Here is a 14,686-nt window from a genome sequence, read left to right as displayed (position 1 = left end):
GTGAAGTATTTGTGTAACTCATCAGTAATAAGTAGACTAACTTTCTCACTCAGTCTAAAACTTTTAAGTCACACTTCACATTTGTTGTGTGTCTGAGAGATCTGTGTATACATATTGCATATAAAATTGCATATATCTGGTATGTCTTAAGTAGACCCAGAATAATTATTTTTAACATTTAATATTATCTAATAGCATTTCAAATTACATATAACAACCATATTTGTGTATTTAAAAAAAAAAGGAAAAGTTACTAGAATGTAAGTATTTCAGTGGAATTTTAAAAACTAAATGTTGTGTTAAAGTTACTATATTTTAAAATGTCAAAAGAATTACTAGTGAATGTGATTATAATGAAATGTTGCTCTTGTTGTTATGGCAACTAGCTTTAAAAACTGCTCTGAAAGGTGACAATTACACAGTGCCATTTTGGTTAGCCTTTTTTTATAGTTTTCCATCATTTTATGTTTGAAGAATTTTGAACAGCTAGCACTAGTGTTGTTTTTAAGCACTTCTCTCAAACCTTTAGCTGCACCTTTATAACTGCACTATATTATCGAGTAATACATATTTTTCAGGCTGAGTAAATATAATTTCTACGTCATCAATGTGGATCATTGTCATTATCTTCATCTTTCAATAATTAACATGTGGCCATGCCAACGTTTTGCCAGCTTCTCTGCTATGCTGTGCTGTTGCCAGTATCAGGTTAATTAATGTATTGGGTGTACACACCTGAAGGCTGCATATTACCAAGCTGAGCTCTCAGCTGTGCAGTGACTTTGCTGTGTGGCAGCCAAAAAATTTCACCGATGCCGGCGTGCGCTCAGAAATGTCACTACAGCTTAGATGGGTGTATTTCACAGGTCTCCGCGTAGCTGGTTTGCAGCAGCAGAAACCTAATGACAATAGCTCATCTGATCTATTCAGTCCAGCCCCTCTGGACAAGCCCCACCAAAACGTGCTGCAGAGCTCAGCCCAGGGCAGCCATGAAATTTTGTAAGGTAGCGCTTGCAGAAGCGAGCGGGAGATATTTTTGTGCAGGTGGATGCATGGGAAGGAGTCTCTGGGACCCATCCCTCCTTCAAAGGAGAAATTATAAGAATGGTTTATTTTTTTTCCTCCATTGAATTTAGCAGAGATACAAGGGCACAGTCCTTGTAACACAACCATTGGATAGCCCCAAGCTGAGCACCTCTAGTCCAATATTAAGGAAACCAGAGTGGTTGGAGAGACTTCATACAGAAGAGGTAAATCAGCCTGTCTGAGGGAGGTATTTCTGAACTGATATTACACTCAGTGACCTTCTACCCTTGGAAAGCGCAGTGTGCCTGCGGCGAGGTGTTGGTATGGGTATCTGTTGCCTCTCCTGTCATAACATAAAAAAGAAACTACACTCTGCTGCTATTAGCATCCGTTGGGAGGTGAAAAACTTGTTGAATGATAGTAGGTGGACAGAGTAAAACCTGCTTTTTTGTATCCAGTGTTGTTGAGTCAGCTCTGGTGATGAGCACATCCCAGACATGGCACATCCTGCAGCACTCCTGGGCTCATGTGTGGGGGCTCCTGCCCTCCCAGCTACCAAAACCATGGAGGTGGACTTGGCTGAGTTTTACTTTGAGGGGGTTAATTTATATTTAATTCCTCCTGTGCATGGGAAAGGTCCTGTCTAAGAGCTGTCCCAAACAGGAATTTCCGTATCTCCTAGCAAGGGATTAGAGAAATTCATGAGACAGGATCATGGCTTGCGTGCTGAGATACTTTATGGCAAGGGGCAGGTGACATGGTCTCGTGCTCCTGGTTTTGCTGGGTGACTATGCACTTTACAAAGTGCATGTTTGGTCTAGGGAGCAGAGACCCTCCTCGCCCAGCTGAGACATCCAACACCAGTGAAATTTGCAGAACTCCTTGCCCGAGGAGGGAACTGTGGGATACCAGAAACGATTGATTTTTTTTTTAAATTATTTTTAATGAGAGAATGAGAATATATAGCATTGGGAAGGAATTCATAACAGAAATTATATAAACCCTCAGGCTTCCAAGTGTAAACCAAGCTCTAAATTACAGGCTTCAGGAAGAAATATTCTGACATACTTTCCTGTCTGTTGTATATTCCTTGTGACTAACTCGGGGTAATAGCTGTTTTGTAGTCAGGCTGTAGACCAAAACTGGAGCAGATTCCATAGGACAGTATGGGAGAGTGCAGAGTGATAAATGACATCTGTTCCCATCCAGCACCATTTCTCATTATGTATCTGATAAGTTTCTGTTGCAAAGGGCACGTTTCCATGGTAATGCTGTATGGCACAAGCACCCTAAACTTCCCCCTTAGGTTAATGCTTTGTATTACCGTGGAGAAATTAGCTGTTTGGTGCAGGTCGCTGGTGCCAGCCTGTCCATCTGTCTGGCTGTGTCTGCTTGTTGCCTGCCGAGGTCAGGAAACAGCTGCTGTTTCTAACTGGCACAATTTGTACAATCTCCTCTTCTGTCTCAGGGTGAGGTCTGGTGGTCCTACAGCCAGAAGCTGGGTTTTGGCACAATTCAGGTCTCAGAGTTCAAAGCAGCAAATCTATCCAATTACCTCCCTTGCGGTACAACCATACAGACATAGATGCGGTTACAAAGAGGGCACTGCACTGGTGGTGGGAGCAGATGGCACCCAAAGGGAGAGAGCCCTGGGGTGGCCGCTGGTGAGGAGCAGGTCTGCCGGCTCCATGGAGAGGTCACCCAACACTAAGGCCACTGTGGCAAGACCTAGGGAATAAGTCAGCAGCTTCCAAACCCTGAGGCTTTTTGGAAGCGCAATGTACAAATGATTTCCCCAAGACATTTGAACCTCCATTAGGTGGGAGGAAATGCAGAGGAGAGGGATGTGACAGCACAGCCCCTGTCCTTAATTCTGCCTCTAAACCCCTTTTGTCCCAAAAATAGACAGGACTCAAGTGCTTTCTTTTACACGTGGTCTTTTATTTAATGTCCAAGGCTGATGCACAAGCTCATCTCCTGCAGGTGGCAATGCAGCATTGGTTGGGCACTTTTGGCATGAGCATGGGAAGCACAACCTGCTATGATGCCATCATTGGGTCAGGGAAAGAGGGCATGGAGGTACTGAAATGTTTTTCAGTCTCCATTTGGATGTAATTAAGCACTCACTGGAGCACAGTAAGGTCACAGGGATGGTTCTGACACCATCATCTGGAAAGGTGACTCAAAGGTTAGAACTTGTCCTTGAGTGAATATTCAGTGGAGAAAAACCTTAAGTGAAACAGTGGGCCCACGTGAAAACAGCTGTCCTGGATCCCAGCTGAGCCATCCAGTTGCTAGGCTTTCAGCTGCCATCGCTTTTTCTCTCTGGCAGCGTATTTACTTATTCATGTAAAGTCAGCCATTGGAGACCATGGGCAGGTCTTTATCTCTCATCTCCCATCTTCTCCTTTGAGCCTGGTCCTTGTGTCAGCCCTCAAGATGGCAGCTCAGACTTAAAATTTAGCCTCACGAACAAGGGAGAGGAGCCCACCTCATAATGGCCCCGGGCTGCTGGAAAATGCAGGGTTTTGCTGCATGCTTGTGGCTGTCTCCAGGAGTTTTGAGGGTCTCCAGCTATTCTGAGGTCCTCTGAGGTCCGTGCTTGGTCTGATATCTCACAGCCTCTCATCCTGGTGAGAATAGATCAAATGCAGACTCCTGACACCTCCTACGCTCTTGGCTGCAGCTATAAAACGTTGTTACTTACAGGGAAAGCTGGAGTTTTCCTTCTGACGTGATGACAAGGATCAGTTTTTCTCCCCATGGTAGTGCTGTTCACATTTGCTTACACTGAAGAGTAAAATGTGGTGTTGTGAACACAGCTATAAATACCTTGAATGTCTTGCAACACAAGAAGATAACTTACTGACACATCCATCATTTATGCTTGGATTACTTTGACCAGCTGTGCTTTATGCACCTTCTCTTAAGAAAAAATTGATTTTCAGATATGCATAGGCTGTGCTTTTAGCTTATGTATAATGCAAATGAGGGGAGAAGCTAGCTAGAAGCAAAATCAGAGTTTAGATTGGCTGTTTATAAGGGCGACATTTCCTTAAAGGACTTTTTTTTTACTCTGCACATCACAGAGATTTTAAATCCTCATCGACTTCTGAAAACACAGCTCTGGGAGGACAAAGGATGATATATTCTTAATGAGTGTGTAGAGTATAGTAGTTTTAAAGACAATAAATGCAAGGTCGTATTAGGGCAAAAAACAGTTAATTATCCACTTCATTATTGTCAAGGTTAATACAGTATTTGAGCGCCGGTGTTTTTCATCTCCTTTTGGAAACAAGGCAAGACAGCATTTCTTACAGACAGATCCATTATAGCTTATCACTGGAGGACAGATGGCTACAGAAACACCATGAAGGATGTCTACTGTCACCGGGCTCCAGAGCAAACGCCAAACCTGTCCAGAGCGCAATGGAAATGAAATGAGAGCTACAGCCTCAGAGTACCACACTGTAATCAACAGAGATTGCGCCCCATTGATTTCAATGTATGTCCGTAATGGTAGCATAAAATTTACTGGCACTCCTTCATCTATTGTAACATTGATCCCTCCTAAATTGCATAATGTGCTGATAAACGTCCTTCAATAACCATTGGGTATCGACTACAGCAAATCCCATCTTTCCATGGTGAACCCAGTGAAAGCTGCACCTGTGGTAGGACTCAATCTGTTTTTCATGCATGCTGGGGTGTTACACAGGTTTCCATTACATGATCTCAATAGACAGAAATAAAGGCTTCATAAATCTTAGTCCAGCATCCTTTGCAAATAATGCTTTGCTTTTAACTACCTACTTTACCTGCAGCAACTCTGAAAATTCCTTAAAAATTTGGAGACCAGTAAACAATTAAAAGAAATTAGGGGAAAAATCTATATAAATAGATATAGACTATATTTTTAAAAATAATTCCCTCCTTCTATGGAAACATGAGGTTTTATTTTTTCAGTTTATAAAGCCTTTAAAAATTCAAAAACTAGCCTAATTCCTATGAAACTAATTACCAGGTGTTTATGTCACTTTTGATGTAGCCTTTTTCTGTTATAAATTCTTTCAAGGTGTTTGTTTTGCTTTTTAAGTTATAGCTAGAATTTCCCATCTTTTGTGATTCCTGCCGTTGTATTTCAGTCCCAGGAGGTTTTCCCTTTGCTCGCCCATGCAGCACACAGCCTGCTGATGCAGTAACTGGAGCCCACATTCCCAAACCGAGACCCCCCCATATCAGCATATTGGGTCTTTCCACTGCAGTCATACCTTTGAACCTGGGTACCTCTAGCCCCGGTGCTAATGTTAGGCTTTCGGGTTTGGGAATTTGGGCAGTGGTTATGGCAGTTCTCAATCTCTGGCTTCTTTCTGCAAATCCTGTGCTTCCGGGAAGGCTGTGGGTGCTGGCAACTCCCCGGCACACACTTTCTCTGTAGTAAATGACTTCAGGACAGGTTAACATGGCACAAGATATGTTTTATTCTTCATAACATCTTCTTTTATTTTATATTTTAATTTTGATGCTTTGCATCCTGAAAGAGCAATTACTCTTATTACTCTTACAGAATGATACCTGCTTTGGGGTATTGCTTTGGTTTTTAAGCCTAGTAAATTGTTCTGTCTATCAGGGAGGCACCCACTGAATTTCAGATTAGTGTATAAACATCTTAAATTCTATTCAGATTGCAAGATACTTGACAATATAGCGTATTTCCCAGGGTCTCGGTGAAATACACCCTAAATTATCTGCTCTATGGACACTACTGTTCTTTTGATAGGAATAACCATAGGTGTTCCCTTGAAAAAATCAAGCTCTTATAAGCCAGTTGATTTAGCCAGAGGGGCATCTCACCAAGGTGTATGTCCTTTCATATAAGGGAAGCGTTGAATTTAAAAACAAAGCAAACAGAAACGTTGTTGTTGTTAATAATAATAAATAATTATAGTAATTGATAATAATTTTTATTAATAGTAATAAAACACTGACTAGTCTGTAGAAAATGTGCTTCTAGGATAAGTAAGTTTCATCCTCCCTTTGTGCTGGCCCTTTTAATTTACTCGCAGAGAGGAGCCTGGAGCAAATAGGAATTAAAGCCATCACCCTTGCAAGTCAGTGTTTGCCAGTGGTTGTCCTCCACGTGCTGGGAGAAAACAAAAGGGTTTTAGTTCTTAAGCCCCTTAACTTCATCAGTTGGGATGAGACAGCACTCAGGTCCCAGAGCTAACCAAGACTGCTTCATCAGACTGGGGCTTCGGTGGCAAATGATTTTTTTTTTTTTGGAAAATTGGAGTTTCTTACAAGACCATTTTACTGTTAGTACTTTTCTTAAAATCTCGTAATCAAAAAGGTGGCTCCCAAGCATGCAGCTGTCTGCAGAAAATCCCTAATCTGCAGGGGTTTGTCATCAATCAATTCCCTAACACATAAACCCTCAACTGCATTCTTCTAAATCTCCCCTCTGAAGGTATCTAAAAATCCTGCTTCCCCAGAGCATCTGCTTGGCGGAATAGAAGGAGGACAGCTCTTTCCTATAACTGAAGAGGCTACTCTGCTCCCAGGGGCTCCCTCTGGCTCCAAGGTCTTTTTGCGGAGGCACAAGGCAGGTTGCTCCAGGAAACCTCTCCTTTGTGAAGGCCAGTCCCACAGAGAGTATTCCTTGGCATGCATTTGCACAGGGGAAGCAGGGTGGCAGTTGGGTATTTCAAATCTTGTTTTCAATTATAAGCATTTCATTGTTGAATGTTGCTGGTTTATTATGTGATAATTAAATATGAATGATCACGCAGTCTTCCTGCCAAAGGGGCTGTAGCCGAATGAAACCAATTCCTCTCGTCTTGCTGAATGGCTTCAGAGGTGAAAGGAGTGATCTATTTGCTGTTCCTTATTTTTGCTGTCCTATTGTTTCAGTATCACTAGCTTCAAAATAGCAAACTAGGCAAGTAATTACGGACATAAATCAGAGCGGGGATCAGTGTGAGGTCAGGACTGCTTTGCTTGTAGCCTGGCTTTTCTCAGCTGCCTTTTGCTGAATAACAGAGTACATTGCTGTTAATTTGTGAAAAAGTTATTTTATTAGTGATGAAATGCTTATTTTGACAAAGTTTGAGCCCCTGCATGCTTTCAAGCAGGGGTTGAGCAGCCTCACTGTGCCTGGAGCAGAGCCTCCTCTGTCAGCATTGCAATGAATGAAGGTCCAGTGGCCAGGCTGGATGCCACGGTCAGCATCCGATATCCCACAGTTGACATCTGATATGCCATGGTTGGTGTCTGATATGCCACAGTTGACGTGCAGCAGAGGCAGGCTGCAGCTCACAGAGGCACATCTCCTTGGGGTAACCACAGTGACTCTGTTCAACAAACTCGGCATGTAAATAAGATACAGCCTTAGATATTTAGCTGAAGCGAATCAGCAAAGCAAATGTGTTTTCAGTAGGGCCGCATTGATTTATGGCCCTGGCCCTTAATCTGTTCATCTTATTCTTGTGGGGCATTTATAAATGTGAAGCAGTGCTCAACGGGAGTCAACTGCTGAAAAATGGATGCAACCATGTGTTACAGTCTCCAGATGATACTAGTTAAAAATAATCAATCTTTCTTGGAGGAGAGCTGTAACCAATCTCTGCCGGGAGCACCAGTGTTTTGGACAGAAAGGAGTAAGGATGGGCAGGAGGTTGTGGGCAGTCAATGGGAGCAAGTTCATATCTGTGGTGTTCCTACACACTCGTCATCCATGCCTGGGGGATCTATAGAGGACCTTGCAATATTAGGACAGAAACAGGGCCACCACCGCTGCCACCACATGGCATCCATGATGTGGATGTCCCAAAGCCATGGCTGGGCACAGTGGTTTGCTGGATGCTGTGTATTGTCAGAAGGAGATGTAGTTAAGTATTTTTTCCTCTTCCCCAAGTGTCTCTTATGCTAAGGTAACTTAGAGGTAATCCCTGGTAGTAATTCTGCTACCCAGGTACATATATTTTGTAAAAAATAATCAAACCCCAGTGCCCACTAAACTATATGCTCCTTTCCATTCTGACAGTTTGTTAAAATAACATGTAGAAGTGACCGCTGAATTAATTTCATTTAGCTTATCCATACCCTGTAAATCAGATTCAGCCCAGCAGTTTGGCTTGATGTAGAGAACTGAATAATAACAAATAAAAAGTAAGTAGTGGTTTGAAACATCTCTGCTGTTGGCTGCTGAGCACTCACCTCTTAAACTGGGCTTTTTAAGAGTGTCTTGGGGTTGCATGCTAAATCTTAGCTTATGATGTACACTGAATTTAACCCCTCTTTGTTTATTCATTTCTGCATGTCCTATTGTAAGTATTTATTGAGATTTTTTTTTCTAGCAATGGATTATTCTGAGATACGTGGCTGAAGAACATAACACATCACTATTGGCATTTCTGGGTGAATCTCAGACTTTTTTTTTCAGTGGTTTTCTTGGCCAGATATTAAATGAAAATTGGTATTTAATCGAAGCAATTTTTTATTCCCAGACTATTGTTAGAGGAAATAAGCCTCGAAAGGATACTTCAATCAACGGCCTGCTGGAAGAATTTGACAATATCTCGGTGACACGATCCAATTCTCTGCGGAAGGAAAGTCCTCCCACCCACCACCAAGGAAACGCAAACCATGTGCCGAGGCACCAGGAGGAAAATGGTTATATCACGTATTCCCAGTACTCTAGTGAGTCAGACACTACAACAGACTATGTTGTGGAAAAATATCAAGACAAGACTGTTTACGGGGAAGAGTTAGACAGGTACTACAAAGGGAGCTATGCCACCAAGCAGAATGGCCACATGATGAAGGTGACTTCCCGGGACATCTGTTATTCAGAAGTGATGCCCCTGCAGTCAGAGCTCTCCAGGTTCCTCCCAGATTACCATGTGCACCTGGAAACAAAGCCCAAACCACTGGAATATGGCGGCCTAAAGCTGGAGTATCAGCGGATCCCCAGTGGATCTTCCCTGGACTACAGAGATCCCTTTCCTTACACACCATCCCGAGAGTCGGTGCAGAGCGAGTGCCCTAAGGAGAGGCTGGAGTACAGCGATGGTGACTGGGGTCATGGCCTGGGCAAGGATGACTACGACAAGAGGCCGAAGTCATCCTACGTGGACCCAGCAAGCCCTCAGCCAGCGATGAGACAGAGGTCCAGGTCGGGCTCTGGACTGCAGGAGCCAGCCATGCCCTGTGGAGCAAGCGCTTTTAAAGCACACCAGCAAGGACACTCCTACAGCTCCTACACCTACCCCCGCTTGTCCGAAACTGTGGCAGGCATCCCCAAGGTAACATGACATCCCTGGTGACGGTGTTGCCAGGGCAGGAATCATCCTCTCCAAAATGGGAATACAAAAAATTAAGTGTTTGCAAAAAATTAAGGGCAAGGAGCCGTACTTGGGCACGCGATGCCAAACACGGCCGGTACCATCCCTGGGAGTTGCATGGTTGCCGCTTGGTGGGTGTGAAAACCCACCCACTTTACTCAGGTGTCTGAAAATGGATGTCAGGGACCCATGGATTTAAGATATTTATTAAAAGGCAGGTTTGGAGATGCCCAGCTTCCAGGGGCTTTACTTGGGATTCCCCAAAACCCTGAGTTCTTTGGCAGTTTTTGTAGCTTTAGGAGTTCGTACACCTGTGCAGATCTCACCGAGGGGTGAGAAGCTGGTCTGGTTTGTATATCAGATACTTTTGTATTGGAATTGGCACCGTACAAGGTTGAAACATCTGTGTTTTAATATTTATATTGTATTTGTGCTATATTTATATTACAAGGTTTATTAACCCTTTGCTGCTAATGAGAGTAGGGGTTTACCCATCTCCACGTTGTTTTTAAGCAGTGAGATTAAATCAAAGCAGGTTATCTCACCCAAGATGTTTTAGATGTAGTAAAAATAAAGGGTTATGGTGCAAAAAAGCATTTCAATCATGATACCTACAATCAGCTCCTCTGCACAAACTTGTGGGCTGCTTTGCCTTTTTTAACTCATGAGGAATATTACCCGTGCAAGCTGTCCTACACTACTTGCAATAGTTTGCTGTAACTGTTCAGTTAAGAGAATAACGCTTTTTGTACACATCTAGTCACATGACCTGATTAGACATCTAATATTCTGCAAGAGATGTTTTTCTTCAGTGCAGATTGCAGTGAACATTACCAAGTTCCCCTAGCAACAGGCACCAAGATGATAACTCATTTTTCCAGGGCTGAAATAGTCCTGGGTTGCCGTGACTTACCAAATGTGCTGAGGTAGGTAGCTTGGCAGGTGGTGAGATCCACTCTGCTCTTTAATGATGATCTTAACAGTGCATTTTCTTGCTGGCTCTGTGCACTGAGAACATGGTTCTGTCAAGCTGCAGACCCAAAAGAAGTCCCAGGTCCCTGCAAATCCATGATAGCTCTATGCCAGCAGCATGCCTGTATCTTCCTTGCTTGTGGTTTGGCGACTTTGCTGATCCTGGGGTGCAGAGTTGCAACCAGTGCGCCATGGTATAGGGAGAGCGATGTGTTTTTATTCCACATTGCATTAAAGCACAGAGCTAGGCTTTGGACGTTGAGGATATGTCATGGGGGGAATAGAAACATTACCAGGCCTTTCCGGAGCTGGAGGTGTGGTGGGAGGGATGCACATGGGTAGCTAAACTGTGTGCAAGAGTGTGGCATTAAACATGGGTTCTGGAAGTTTTAAGAAAAGCCTGGGATGGGCTATCTCCCATTTCCTTCATTTAAAGCAATCATTTTGTCAGGATTTAGAAAGGAGAAGGACGAATCCAGTTAATTCATGGACTCTCTTGTGTCTGCTCCTGCCAGTTTTAAAGCATTCAATAGGGCAGAAGACAGAGGTATATTTTACAGGACTCAAAGCACTCCAGACACTTTGAAAAATATCCCATTAAAATGCAGTAACACCTTTTATAAAAAAAAAAAAACAAACAAAAAAAAAAACCCCGAAGATGCCTCTGTGCAAGATTCATTGTGAGCTGTTCCTCTCCTCAGAGCATCAAAAACACTCCTACAGCCTTAGTGTATTGAAACTTGATGATTCACTGTTAAATGTAGCAGTTTCAATTCCCTAACCCGTCCACAGCTCCTGGAAGGGAATAGCAGTTTCTTGTCTTGGATGATTGCTGAAGAGTCTTCTTTTCAAGGAGGCATTAGTAAGATAATGGTTCATCAAATGGGCTTACAAAATGAGAATCGGGTCTCGAATCAGATATTTTACAAATGAGATTGGCTTTCAAGTATAATTAAAAGGAGTAAAAAAGTAAGCAGTGAAAAAGTATAGGCACAAATGCATGGCTTCAAAATGCACTTAACAAAGATGTTAATTTTGGCTTGTAAATGTGAAAAGCAGACTTGCTTCAGTATTATTTGCAAGTGATAGATGTCAGATAAGTCAAACATCTGCCCTGTTTCATCATCAGTGGTTTCAGAGGTATTATGTCAAAGACTTCCACTGTGCTGGGCTTGGCCACCGCCATACAGTGGGACCTTGTGCAGGAGGTGCAGGAAGCCAGAGGCTCAGATGTGGTTCCCTCCAATCCACCCCCATGTTACCCACCTGCTCTCCTACTCCTGCAGACTAACTCCAGTAACACTTGCATGGGGTTGCAGTGTTAGCCTCACACCACAGTGATCATGTTCCACTTTGTTCAATGGAGTCTCCTCAATATTGTCACATGATATCAAGCTCGTCCTGCAGGTCTGCTTATTTTTGGACACTGTACTGCATCTTTTCTTTTTACCCTCCTCTTCGTCGCAGGCAGCCCTCTTATCTTTTTGCACCACATCCTGTTATTTCAAAGCTCTTCTCCCTGTCATTTTTTGGTAGCAGCTCTCCTGTCCCTCCTCCAAGGGGCCCTGATTTCTGCTTTCCCCTTCCCTACTTCATACTGCTGTAACGTAGCAGAGGTCTCTGCCTAACCTGGCCACTGCTTAGCACCACCGTTTTCCTGCTGTGCATTTTGCAGGCACTCTGCACTAGGAGGACGTTTCCAGCCTAGTGAAGGCAGAGCCAAGCCTTTACTGTCAGAAACCTCCTTTTATTCCCAGTTTTCTCATTCACATGCCAGTAGCTTTCCACAAATGCTGCCTGTCACTGCCACATCTCAGAGATTTCCACTAGCGAAGCACCATTGTAACCTTTCCCTGTGCAGTCATCCCTTCCACACCTTTTACTTTGGCAAACCAAAATCTGTTTTGCCTTTACTGAAAGGCAAGCGCATCTCACCATGGGCTTGCTGCACCCCTAGGAGGGTATGGTCTCCGGCTGCAGGGCTGCAGCTGCTGTCTCTGCCGCAGTCTGACTGCAGAGCGTATGGGACACCTGCTCAGCTGAAAGGCTGCCCAAGCCACCAGCCTTGCAGGGAAGGTACGTACACCTTACAAACAAGCAGGTGTTTCTGCCAAATGTGATACAAAACGGGCATTGCAGTCATCAGAGTGGAAACTGAAATAAGTTTAAACGTGGTGCTACATCCACCATTTATCTATCAATGAAAAGACCCAAACTATCGATGTGGCCGTGTGCGGATGCGGGTAATGCTGCAAGCCGGTGAAGCGACCTAGCCAGATGCAGCGGCGTATCGCCGTGCACAGCGGCACCGTGATGGATGTCATGTCAGAGCTTTGGTTGCTCTTTTGACCCTATCTTGAATGAGCTCAGGACTGGTTTCTTCTTCCCTTTGTATTATTGAACGATTTTCCTTTCAGTAGGTAACTGCATTTGGTAGCAGAAATAGAATTATTAGTGGAATAAAGCGTGTTTGATTTTGCTGCGATGTGAAGCACTGCGTCAGGACACAGCCTCGGAGGAGAGGTTTGGCTGATTTGCTCATTATAGCTCCTGCTATTTTGTAAGATTTCATGGGATTCAGGATGCGAATGGGTTTACATTGTACTGCAATGCTAACCTCGAAAAGCTTTCAAAAAGCACGTTTTAAAATTTCTCTGTGGAATTTACTTTCGCCAGTGTGTTAAGCTTAGAATGTGCTCAGAAATACCAGGTGTGGGTGAAGCCTCAAGTAGTTCATTAGCGTGGATTTATCCAGCTTGAATTTCTAGACAAGGCTTTCCCCATCTCAATAGTTAAAAGAAAATGGTGGTTTTGCAGCCAAAGCAATAATTTATGTGTCCCTACATACACAGATATATAGGACAGGGCTAGATTAAGTTCCCCTCCCTCCACCAAACCATCTGAGCACTTTCCCTGTTAATTAGTTTGGCAGATGTAATGCTCTTCATTAAATTCTTGGTGTCTCTGACCCCCTTCTATTTTATGGCTACCCCTGCCTGACGAAGCAAGTGAAATTATGGCTGTAATCATGTGGATGTTTTGCTTAAACAAAGGCAGCATCCTAGGAGGTGGCTGTACAACACTGTTACGTGCTCGCTGGATGCTCCATATGGCTGGTAGCTGTCAGCGTGCGAGTCTCAGGCAGAAGCAACTTCAGCTTCACGTTTCCAAGGGGAATCTCTGAGCAGCCCCTCTGGAGAGGCATTCCCTCTTCCCTGCTAAACCTCATGCAAAATGAAAAGATGCACATGCCTGGCTCATGCGTGAGATAGGAAAGCGCTGATATAATATTGTACCCAGAGGCTTTTCTCCCCACACCAAGGCGAATCCAGCTAGAAACTCCTCCTCGCTGTGCAGCAGCCTACAGTGACAAATTGATGCTGCGGCAGATATTTTTTTTTTTTTTTTTTTTTTCTGCAGTCTTAGCATAAAATGGTCAAATGATGTTCCACCACAGAATTCAATTTCACAGTTCAGTTGGGTCCTTGATTACACTGCCAAATTCAGATTAATGTGCATTTAACTAACATGGATCAGGGACTGCTGGCTGGCAGCCAGCAGTAATAGTAGCAACTGTGAGCTGTGTATTTTGCTGCTCTGTCCATTCCTGTGCACCGCCACTAAAATTGATTGATTAAATGAACTCGTTGCCATAATTATTTGTAATTGTGCTACATCATGAGCCTGTGTCACCCCACCCCCCTGCTCTGAGATGCTCCACATGTCGTCAGGATTCACGTATGTTTTATCGTAAATGTGGAGATGCTCTTTTTCCAGGGGAAAAAAATGTAATTTTGTTATGGGTGGGGTTTTTTTTGTCTTACATCCTTTTTATTTTTTTAAAACAACCTGTTGTGTTTGTGAATGCGAAGTATTCATTTGCTTTCAGTGTAAGAAGCTTAGAAAAGCTTGGGAAATAAAAAGAAAGAAAAGAACCTGCAAATGAACAAGGCCTCCCATCAGGATAATTTCCTCTGCGATTGTGTCTGATTTCAGATTAAAATTAGCAGTTTCGTGATGCTGCAGTTAAGTAGTGTGTCACTCTGGAAAATCATTTAAGAAATGGTAAATTGAATTAGGCTCCTCGTCATACTCATGTATGCAGTCACTTTAACAGCAGCTGGTAGCGGGCAAGGCGGGAGACGACAGGGATTTCAAGGTACCACTGCCTCTGCAAGAAGTGGTTGGGTCATCCCTGAATTGCTGGAGAAAAGTGTAAGAAACGTCTAAGGGCTGAGAGTGAAAACCCAGGAACAGGTGTTTGAAAGGAAAGACCCAAACTGGAATTTGCCAAAGGGCTGCTGGTTGTGAAAGGGATGAATTCTTGGAGAAAATGGCCCAGAGAG

The 14,686-nt window shown here is 43.5% G+C and overlaps 1 protein-coding gene across 2 annotated transcripts in view; it reads left to right on the top strand.

Annotated features, from left to right (window-relative positions):
* The window catches only part of PAK5 (p21 (RAC1) activated kinase 5), a 104,942-nt gene that overhangs the window by 77,204 nt on the left and 13,052 nt on the right, over positions 1–14,686 (top strand). For both annotated transcript variants that reach the window (XM_075088226.1, XM_075088225.1), the window contains one exon: positions 8,532–9,329. In XM_075088226.1, the coding sequence (XP_074944327.1) occupies positions 8,532–9,329 (798 nt within the window). The remainder of the gene's footprint in view (positions 1–8,531; positions 9,330–14,686) is intronic.

This window comes from Phalacrocorax aristotelis, chromosome 3 (genome assembly GCF_949628215.1).
Source record: "Phalacrocorax aristotelis chromosome 3, bGulAri2.1, whole genome shotgun sequence".
NCBI lineage: Eukaryota > Metazoa > Chordata > Aves > Suliformes > Phalacrocoracidae > Phalacrocorax > Phalacrocorax aristotelis.
This window is presented reverse-complemented; position numbering and strand designations above follow the sequence as displayed.